At 48.0% G+C, this 10,856-nt stretch overlaps 1 protein-coding gene across 1 annotated transcript; it reads left to right on the forward strand.

Moving 5' to 3' along the window:
* LOC121344049 (transcription factor HES-5-like) lies at positions 1–994 on the forward strand. Its single transcript, XM_041419717.1, has 3 exons — positions 1–66; positions 357–534; positions 726–994. Exons 1-3 carry the CDS (start codon positions 1–3, stop codon positions 992–994), a joined length of 513 nt encoding a protein of 170 aa, XP_041275651.1.
* Positions 995–10,856: the final 9,862 nt, after the last annotated feature.

The raw sequence follows: 10,856 nt of genomic DNA on the forward strand, positions 1-10,856 counted from the left end.
ATGGCTCCCAGCAATGCTCTCATGATCCACATGGAGGAGAAGCTGCTGCCAAAGGAAAAGAATAAAGTAAGTAGAGCCCCAGAGGGGACTGAAAGGCTGGCCTGCCCCTAGCAAATAAATATTACGTGGGAGAAGAGGGGGAAAGTGGTCTGGGGGAAAGCAAATATGTTAAAGAGAGATAAGAGGGATTGTATAGATTTTTAAAAATTAAAATGAGTGGGGAATGGGTAGGCAGCATCACACAGCTCTCCTGCCAAAAAAAAAAAGTGTCTTTGAAGATGGGTGTATCAGGGCTTCAGAGGGGAAATTGGGTCAGGTCTCACCAAATCCCTGACGATCTGCTCCCTCTCTCACAGCTGAGGAAGCCGGTGGTGGAGAAAATGCGCCGGGACCGGATTAACAGCAGCATCGAGCAGCTGAAGCTGCTCCTGGAGAAGGAGTTCCAGAGGCACCAGCCCAACTCCAAGCTGGAGAAAGCCGACATCCTGGAGATGACTGTCAGCTACCTGAAGCAGCAGAGCCAGCTGCAGGACCAAAAAAGTGAGTGCAGAGCAGGTATTGCACACCTGGACCTGCTCCCAGGGCTGTGCCCTCCCAGACACCCCGAGGAGAGCAGGGGCTGGAGCACCCCATCCCCAGGCACATGAAAGTCACCTCACAAATCATCACTGCCCCATGTTTTGGTCGTGATTTTAACCCTCTGCATTTGCTTTTTCTTTCTCTTTCAGCATTCATCCACAAGAACCCAGAGCAGGACTTTAACAGCGGGTACCTGCGGTGCCTCAAGGAAGCGATGCACTTTCTGTCCTACTACGAGCCCAAGAAGGAGACCCAGGTCCAGCTGATCAAGCACTTCTGCAAGGCTCAGCTGGGTGCAGATGCCTCGTACTCTGCAGCTCTGCGTGGCTCCCCCCTGTCTCCCTGTGTTTTTCCCAGAAAACAGCCTGCCCAGAAGAGCGTGGCTGCTGCTCCCACCATCTGGAGACCCTGGTAGACCTGCTGAACTTTATCCCCACGTTTTGCTCCAAAAACTAGAGGGACCTGTGGTTTGTTAGTTCCTCTTTGAAGTAGGAAACTTTGCTTTCCAAAGGTGGGAGGAGGGGGCGGTTATTGTTTTTCTGTCACCAGAAATGAGGGTCGCTGGGTGGTTTCCCTTCATAGTGAAGGACTCCGGGTATATCTTGCAGCAAATTTGTTGCTTTTATTGGTGGCTCCTGGCCAAAGACAGGACCAAGTTCTGTGGTGATTTAGAGAGCAAATGACCTTTGGTTTCCATCACAGGCTGCTGAGCCTGTGGCTGTCAGTTGAAATCTTTCTGCTGACTGCCTGGGTCACAGGTTCAAGTGCTCCATTGTCTCCAGATAATGTATTGACCTTCCTCAAGAAGGAGCCCTTTGGAGAATGTATTTTGTATCATAAAGAGAGGATTCAGCCTTTCCCTTTTGAGTGAAAGATGTTGTTAAGAAATGCTGATTCCTCTGAAGCTCCTCTGCTATTTTTAGTATCCTTCTTACAGAAAGTTGTGATGATCACAGAGAGCTCTAGGGACAATTCCCTTCATGTCACTTTGTGCTGCTCTCATGTGAGGGATAATTGGTGCCTTTTGTAAAGGAAATACCTCTGCTATACCTTAAGGAAAAGGGGGAGGAAGGGAGGCAATAAGTACTTTATAATCATCCACTGAGCATGTTAAGGAGCTTAAAAAGCTTTTATAAAGTTGTGATGTATTCATCCTGTGTGATGTTCAGCTTGCATGTCTTCACTGTACAGTACAATAAAAATGGTTTTAGTCATTAATGCTTTGCTTTGGAATGATTAAAAGGGCTGACACTGCTGGACTGGGTGCCTGCAGCCTCTCCTGTGGTGGGGAAGCATCAGGAGGTGTCAGTTCTGAGCCCTTCACTCCAATACATGAATTACATCTGTGAAATCCCTTTGGCAGAGCTGGGTTTCAAATCCTGTAAGGAAGCAACCTCTGGAAAAATTAGCAAAAATCAAAATGGAAATGAATCTGAAGTGAGGTGCTGAGAAGTGGCAACCTTTCAGATTTAACAGTGACCTATTCAGCCTCCAACAAATCACTCATTCCACAGCCACTTCATTTCCCCCACTAATTTTTCCAACAAGCTGAGATCAGCCTTGTGCTTTCTGCCTGTATTGTGCAAATTTCCCAATAATTTCCAAAGAGTTTGGCACCTGCCTCAGCTTGGGGATCTTTAAAACTACCTGCAATGGGGTGAATTAATTTTTGGTGTCTTAATTTTATGACACAAATTCTGCTAGGCTCCCTTTACTGAAGTGAAATTAGCCCACATATGGCTAAAAGGATAATTAGATAAGAGAGGCTGAGAAAGCATTTCCTCTCCTAAATTATTTCCTTTTATTTTACCTCCTCTTCAAAACAAATCTGCACAAATAATCATTTCACAAAGCTATTCTCTAACCACAGTAATTCACTGGTTTGGGTTTATGGCAGGGGACACTCTCCTTCCAGAGATACAGGAACAGCACAAAACACATTTGGTCAACAATCCAACTTTCCTCAGACTCCCTGGGAGAGGTGCCCTTGAAAAGCTGCATTTCAAGCACTCAGGGATTGCTCCCAAACAAAAGGAAACACTGAATACCTGATCTTGTCAAAAGCACAGAGCAACCTGAGATCTGCTCAGTTTGATCTGACAGATCAAACTGCATCCAGCACTGAACCTGCCCAGTGCTCCTTGGGTTTGTGGTGAAATCCTCTGTTAACCACACAGAAAATCCCCAAAAGCCAAACAGGGATGTGCTGCTCTGCCTTATTTTGGGCCGTGGATCATTTTGGTTTTATTTGTGCACAGATTGGTTGAGTGCTCTTCTCTGCCAGTGCAGTGCAAGGGGGGTTTGGTACAGGTCTCTACCAGTGCTCCAAATTTATTCTTCCTAATGAACTGCTAAATAATTCACAAGAGATATTTTTGGGCTTTATGGTTGCTTAGCAAGCTTGAAGAACTCACTTCAACCTCGCTGTGCTCAGCTTGTCCTTGCCAATTAGCACAGGCTTCTGAATCCCAGCAAAACTCCAGCTGTTGCCCATGCCTGTGGGGTTTTAAATCAAGCCTAATTAGGGCGGTTTGGGGGAGTTCAGGCTCAGCTGGAGTGCCATGTGCCCCAAAGCCCAGCCCAGCCTGATGTGCAGCGCTGGGAGCACAGCCACACGTGGCAAGGAGAGAGCTGCTGCTCTTCTGGGGATGGGATTCCACCCAAGGAACCAGGCTCGAGGGTCACAGCTGGCAGCACCTCTGCAGGTTGTGTAAAAAAAATTAGTGTAAGGGAGAGAAACAGTGAATTCCTCCTCCCTGGGTGCTGGGAAGGGACCAAACCCCGCTGGAAAAGCTGCTTTTTGTGGTGCAAGTGCTCCCTTTCTGCTTTCCACCAAGCCCAGCCTTGCCCCTCTGGGCTTTAATTAACCAATTAGCCCAGAGCTAAAAGCCAGACCTCCAGCCTGCCCGGCCCTGCGCAGCAAAGGTTATGTTTACAATTTATTAATTATTATCACTTCTCATAATTGAACTCAAAGCTTCTTAGGGCTCCTCCGGCCCCCGGGGTGAGTCTCCCCTGCTCCCAACACATTCCCACCCTTAGGGAAGATGTTGTTGATTATGCTGATCCCACAGCTCAGGAATACTCTCCTGACAAAGCCCCTATTAACCTCAGAGTGTGGGCCTGAGTTTCTCGGAGTTTCCCACACTTTCTTCCCTATTTAGGGCATTCAGAAGCCCACAAAGGAAGCGTGCCTCACAACAGCCCACATTAGTGACGCTTTTTGGCTCCGCATTGTGACGAGCAGCAATTCCTGTCCCGATGGACCATCTGGAGAGCTATTTTCCCAAGGAGCACATTGATCGATCAGCATTATTCGAAGCCCCTTTTAAAACTTGGGAACGTTATGCTCTTTGACACTAAATAGGTGTCTCAAGAGGGGTTGTCAGAAAGATTTTAAACCATTTAAGGAAGGCACAAGGAAGGGGAAAAAACATTAAAAATCGTAATTATTTCTTTAAAAGCGCCATCAATGGCACCTGGGAGACAGGCTGGCATGAATGTAGGAAATGGCCTGAAATAAAAACGCTCTAAAATTAGTGCAAGCCATCAAGTTGTGTGCTGGAAGCACAGCCACAGAGGTACAGGACCCTGCTTTTTAAATCTGTGTGACACAGACAAGGAAATTCTGGGCTTCCACCCTCCTCCAGACCTGTTGCTCCATTGCAGCACACTGAGTTCCCCTCCATGGAAAATTATGGGCTAAGAAAGCTGCCAATTGGTGTTACGAGCAGTAGCAGCTTTTGTGCAAACTGTGTGTGGAGTAAATGACACCTGGGCTGAAACCACCACCCGTAAACCAGGAGCAGAAAGGCTCAGCAGCAATTCCTCAGGGAGGAGATCCTCCAGCTGCTCTGGTTTATGGATTGTCATGGACACCAGCCTAAAATGACAGTCTTGGGGTGGCTGGATCCTTTCCTGGATCCCTGGGGTTGTTCCTCAGCTCACAGCAATCCCCCCACAGCTCAGGGTCAGCAGGGAGCAGCTCCAGTTGGAGATGATGAAGATGGGAAAAGCTCCTGCCTGGCATTGCTGGGCTCTGAGGACAGACAGGGACAGCCCCTGGAAGGCTGTGATTTTGGGAACAGCGCCTTCATGATGCAGCTGAGGGTTTGGTGGGATTTACAGAGGAGCAGCCTCTGCCCACAGCATCTCCAGATCTCACACCCTGCTCCAGAAAAGGGAATTATTGCGTCCTGTTGTTCAGTCAGCTCCATGTTTGGCAGTTTTGGGGATTTGTCTCTTTTAATCCTTCATTCCCAAACCAGGAAAAATTGTGTCTCTGAGCCTCAGACAGTCCAATTTTCTGGTTCTGCAGCAACAGTCCAAGGCACAAACTCCTCCCAGGGACAAGGATTTGGATCACAAACACGTTTCAGGGGGACAGACTGCTGCACCAACAGTGGGATTTTTAAAAAAGACCAAACTGAGCAAACTAATTACAGAGTTTTAACAAGGACTAAATGGACTTCCTACAGCAGAGGATGATTTTTCCTTACTGAAGTCCTTGCAGGGAGGGCATTCTGCACTCCATATATACAGCAATATACTGTAAGGACAGCCCAAGTCTGGACAATTTCTTATTCACAACCACCAAGACAATTTATTATTCACAACCACCAGTTAGGAAATGCTGTTGCCATTAAATTTTCAGGTCTTAATAACCAAACCAACCAGGGGGAATATTTGCTTCTCTCACCCCACAGCAGCACACAGAGGGTGCAGATGAGGCAGGCACAGGGGAGTGGAACGTTATGAGTAAAAAGTTATCTATTTTTTTTAAGGTTGCAGAGTTAAAACAAGTTGAACCAGTTGCTGTTAACTTCATGTTGCAGCCACCTATTGTTGAGAGTTCTTCTTCAATTACCTGTTAATGGTGATTAGCCATTTTCCCCCTGATGCTTGCCAGGGAGTGACACCAGACCCACAGGTAGCAGGGCAGGGGCGTGGCATCAGAGCTAGTATGCAGATGAGAATGCATTTCACCAATTTTGTAACTTTCCAGGAAAAAAACCCTAAAATCAACGAGCCAACATAGAATTGAGACCTAAGTGATGTCTAAAGATGAGGAACTTAATCCAGTACCTGCTAAGATCCTTTTTACTTCTCACCCTAACCTAAAAAGATGTTAACTAGAGAGAGGACCTGAAATAGTTAGACCAAAAAAGCAGAATCTCCTAATCTCCCGTGAGGACGGAAGCCCCAGCTCTGCCTGCAGACCAGCGGACACAGCTGCATCATCATCATCATCATCATCATCCTCCTCCTCCTCCGTGCCACTCCTGGGAGCAGCGGCAGCGTGGGCGCGACCCGTCGGCTTCTCCCCACCTGAGCTGATTCTCTTCAATAAAGGCATTAAAAAGGAGAAAGATCTCCTGCCCCATTTATCTATTTCACGGAAGATTTGTGGACAGGGAGGTTTGGGAGCAGAGGTTCAGCATTCCCATCAGACGGAGGGAGCTCCCGGCATTTCCCATTCAGGCTGTTCAACTGCCCACAAAAGAAGCGTGCCTGGGAGGGTCCCGGGGAGAGCCCAGCCTGCGGCACCATCTGCCCGGCCCTTGCAGGAAGGGATCAGCCTTTAATCACCGCGAGATGTTTCAGCCCTTTGGAGGCCGGGGCATTGTGCTGCCGACAGCGTGGCGTTATTTAAACCCGCTCATTTCATATTTCCAGGGCTGGAAATTGGGTCAGAGCTTCCCTCCGCTCTCCCGCCGCCAGCAGCATCCTCCTTCCTTCCCAGCCGGTGCTGCCCCTCCATCCCACGCGACCCCGGGGGGATCCAGAAAATCCCGTGCTTCGCTTCCCTCTGCAGTAACAGCACAAGCACATGCATGCTGGATTTAACTTCCAATTTTTAACTTTCATATTTCAAATTTTAACCTTTTTTCTTTTTTTTTTTTTTTTTTTTTTTTTTTTTTTTTTTTTACTTAGAGAGAAGGGAACGGAGAGGTGTTTTAAAAATTTTTATTCAATTTCGAGTCTTATGAGAAGGGTGAGATACCACAGATGTTACAATTCATGTTGTTATAATTTATAAACTTATAATAATATAATTTATAAAATTATGATTTGTTGTTAAAATATTAGAAGTTAACTATTTTTATTGCAATACACTGTGTTTCTTAGCCTATCAGCTTTAACCACACCATACTATAAATACCTTAAAACCAATCATCTAAAGTTACCCCCATAAGTCCTATAACAATACACCTTTCAGAATTCTATTTTTCTAAAATATTTAATCTTATTTTAAAAACCATCCTTTAAAACTTATTTCTAATTCAATTTCTCTCCCAACAATGTCTATCCTATTCTATAATATTTCTAAGTCAATATTTCTTATCTCAAAATTTGCATATACATAGACACTATATAAACCTTCTACCAAATTTTAAGAATTTTCTACAAATCCATTTCCCACACATGCAGCCAGGGATAGCCCCAGCTCCAAGGAATACTGCAGATTACAAGCTCACAAAATAATTCAGCAAGCTGATTTTGAATGGGACTCACGGTGTTCAGTTATAATTTTCGCAACCATCAAGAATTAAAATCGCTACACCCTAAGTGATTAATCTAAACATAAATTGTCTTTGGGCTGGGGAGGGAATACACCTGGTTTATGCAAATCCATGAGGATCCAGGCAGTGAAAAAGGCTTTAAAATCTTCAGGTTAATAATGGATTACAGGATCGTCTTTAGTAGAATAATATCCTTTTATTCACCAGCCCTCTGTGTGATGGCACACTTTGCTCTCCAGGTATCCACAGACATAGGGAAGGGATGCTCTGATTATTAAATCAGAGGTTTCCTGTCTGATTTTGAAAGGCAAACACAAGAAATAAGCAGGGTTTCCATCAGTGTTGTAGTTGCAAGAAACAGGTATTTAAAAACTGCATGAGGCCTCCCATGCCTGACTGGCAGATCCTGAACATGGCTGGGTTTGTACGGGGTTGTGCTGGAAGGGGGCAGCAGACCTGAGCTGGCAGCTTAAAACAGCCTGGAAAAAAAAAATAAATAAATATTGCTCCAAGGCAGCTCCAATCCAGGATCCTGCCTGGTCCTTTCTCCTTCATCACTGAGGTGAGAAATCCCAAGACTGAGCACAGTCACAGGAGGGCCTCACACCTGGGGTACATCCTGAAAGTGGGACAATATAGCAAAATAATAGTCAGGAATTGACTTTTCGCTCCCTCTCAGATGTCTGTAAACGGGAAATATATTCAGGTGGAGACTCAGGAACAGTGAGGCATTTACAAAGTGGCATGAAATTAAACAGGACGTGTTTGGGAAAGACATCACAATCACGACATGCCACGGGCTGCCGTAGGGAAGCCCAGATTAACCAAACAAAAGCAAGGAAGAGCTCTGGGTATAACTTTAAACAATAGAGAGGAAAATATTTCAAGCTAATGTTTGAAGGGTTCTTCCCTTGATTTTAGTCCCTCCTTGCCTGAAAATTATCTGGTACTGTATTCATCTGAGCACGGTTTAATGTCAATGAAAGGGTTTAGTCCCTCTAATTCTGCATCTTTCCCTTTTCAACCTCTCTTTGGGGCGCAGAGCATTATCTCTTCCTGGGATCAGTCTTCTGTGCTTCATTTCAGCCCAGCCTGGGAAAAGGCAGCACGTTGAGATGCTGCCGCTCCCAACATCAGGCAGAAGCCGGGTGATAATGACGGCCAACGCTTTCCCACGTTCCCTGCCCAGCGCCGCGATGCCAAACCCTTTTGTGTCCCACACTCCCCAGCCCACCTGCTCCTTTGGGAGCGGGGTATTATCCCCAGGCAATTCACAGTCAATTTGCCATGCTGTAATGGATGCTTTCCCATTGTCCCGGGCACACATGGATTGGCTGGCGACTGTGGGAAACTCCGGCTCGCTCCGGACCCAGACTTTTGTAACGCGGCCCCTGCGTATAAATAGGGCAGATCCCGGCTGCCTGCCCCACTCGGAGCTGGGAGCAGCCCTTGGGATGACGCTGCTCTCTCCCTGGACATCTGCCCTAAAGCAGGACAGCATCCCATGGGCCGGAGGGAAGCGCAGAGTGAGTACCTGAGAGCCGGGAAGGGCAGCACCTCTGCGGCGCTGAGAGCCGGGGAGGGGAAGGCTCGCTGCTCACCTTCCCTCACCTTCCCTTCTGTGTTACAGCTCCGGGAACCCCGCATGGGATTTACAGCAGCTGGAACTGTCTGGAGAAGGGATTTCAGAGGCGCCAGCCCAACTCCGAGCGGGGGAAAGGCGAAATCGTGGGGGAATGGCTGTGAGCCAGCCGGGATACGGGCGAGGTGAGTGTTGCCCATCCCATCCCATCCCATCCCATCCCATCCCATCCCATCCCATCCCATCCCATCCCATCCCTCTCACTGCCTTTTCCTTTGGGAAAAGCTCCGGCTGTGTAACACCTCCGTGTAACCCTTTTCTCCTCCCCTGCCCTTGCAGCCCCTGCCGGGAGCCCGCATCGGGATGATCCTGACGGGCCGAATTCCCGTCCCGTTCCACGGGCAAGCTGAGCTGCGGCTCCCGGAGGTCACAGGTGGCACCTGGGGACTCCGCTTCTTCCTCGCACCCACCTCCAGCCACCAGCCTCGGGCCAAACCAGCAGCGCCGAAGCGATGCCAAACGCGGCGTGTGACGGTTCCGCGATTTTTGGGCGTTTCCCGTGATCCAGAGGAGACCGCGGCTTGCTCTACAAGTCGCCCCCGCTCCTCTCACGAGTAGGGAAGGATGTTTCCCCTTTGCAGGTCGTCGCCCTGCACGGATGTGAGCTCCCCTTGTCGCAGAAGGACTGCAGCCATCCCACCGCGGGGAGAGAGAGTTGTTCCGAGGGAATGTGAGCTGTGTCCTCCCGCTGGGAGGGATGCAGGGGCCGCTCGGCTCTTCTCAGCCTCTGCGAGGTTGTCCTTGTAGCTCTGCTGGGAAAGCTGGAACCCCTGGGACGGTCAGAATTCCCAAAAAAGCCTTTTCCTCTTTCCTTTCCCTCCCAGGGCGTCCACAGCTGGAATGTGTCACGCTGGACACATTTGGGAATCTGGCCTTTCCCACGGTGCCACGAGGGGTTCTGTAATATTTGTAATCTATAATATTTATAATTGTAATATTTATAATCTATAATATTTATAGTCTGTACTGAGCACGCTCTGAGAATGGTTAAACCATATCCCAAACGGTGTAGAGGAAATTCCTCGGGATGTCTTGCTCACGAGCCAGGGCTGTTTGTGAGGTTCAGGATGCGTGTGTGCCTTTTGTAAAGGCAGGGGCTCGTTTTTGTGTCCTTGTAGGACTGAAAGTTACAGCTGTGCTGTCCATTATAAAAGAAATATTTAAGTCTTTCGTGAAAGGCGGGTGTATAAATTATATTTAGCTTTTGGTACCCTTTTGCCAGGGGAAAATGGGAATTTGTTACTGTCCTTGGAGGATGTTTTGATGTGTTCTGTGCAAGCTGCACCAATGTATTCAAGAGTTATCTTGAATGTCAGAAGTTGCAGAAACTTTTAGCGGTCAAAAATAAATAAAAATCTGCTTAATCGATCCAAAGTTATTCTTTTTTTTAAGTAGTTTTTACAGCTGGTTTCCCTGTGGTCCACTGACACGAGACAGATTCCAGTGAAAGCAGAGATATTCAGATTTAACACCGAATTTCCCATCGGGACCTCTGCAATGCTGATTTCCATAGCTCGGGAATATCAAACCGCAGCTCTCTCAATGTGAGACAAAAATAACAGCACGCCCGAGCAGCCAATTCTCTGGGAATTCAGAGCCAAGAAAGGTCACTGCAAGGGTGAAAAAAATCATGGAATGGTTTGGTTGGGAAGGACTTTAAATATCACCTAACTCCAACAGGCAGGGACCCCAAACACAGAAACTACTTTTAATTAAGAGATAAAGTTTCCCAAGGCACAAATTCACATTCTTGGGGATGTGTCGGGGTCACAAATCACTTGGAAACACGCGGTGGGGGTTAAAATTCAGGGGTTTGGCTACAGGTGGGGCTGTCCTGGACCCCCGTGAGTTACCGGCGATCCCCCCGGGGGTCTCTGCCCTCCTTGGGGGTCTCTGCCCGTTCTCCCCAGTCCTTCCCGGGGTCTCTCTGCCCCTTTTCTCTAATCCTTCCCGGGGGTCTCTCTGTCCTCCCTCGGGGTCTCTCTCCCGCCCTCCCCAGCTTCCCCCGAGGTCTCTGCCCATTCCCCCCCCAGTTCCCCCCGAGGGTCTCTCTGCCCTCCCTCAGGTTCACTCTTCCCCCTCCTCAGCTCCCCCCAGGGGTCTTTCTGCCC

Source organism: Onychostruthus taczanowskii, unplaced genomic scaffold (genome assembly GCF_017590055.1).
Source record: "Onychostruthus taczanowskii isolate IOZ18803 unplaced genomic scaffold, ASM1759005v1 scaffold61, whole genome shotgun sequence".
Lineage (NCBI taxonomy): Eukaryota > Metazoa > Chordata > Aves > Passeriformes > Passeridae > Onychostruthus > Onychostruthus taczanowskii.

Bases quoted from the DNA above. Each gene is read 5' to 3' on its own strand.
- LOC121344049 (XM_041419717.1), top strand. From the start codon at position 1: ATGGCTCCCAGCAATGCTCTCATGATCCACATGGAGGAGAAGCTGCTG. The intron at 67-356 runs GTAAGTAGAGCC...CCTCTCTCACAG, and splicing joins TGCCAAAGGAAAAGAATAAA to CTGAGGAAGCCGGTGGTGGA. The intron at 535-725 runs AAAAAAGTGAGT...TTCTTTCTCTTT, and splicing joins GCAGAGCCAGCTGCAGGACC to CAGCATTCATCCACAAGAAC.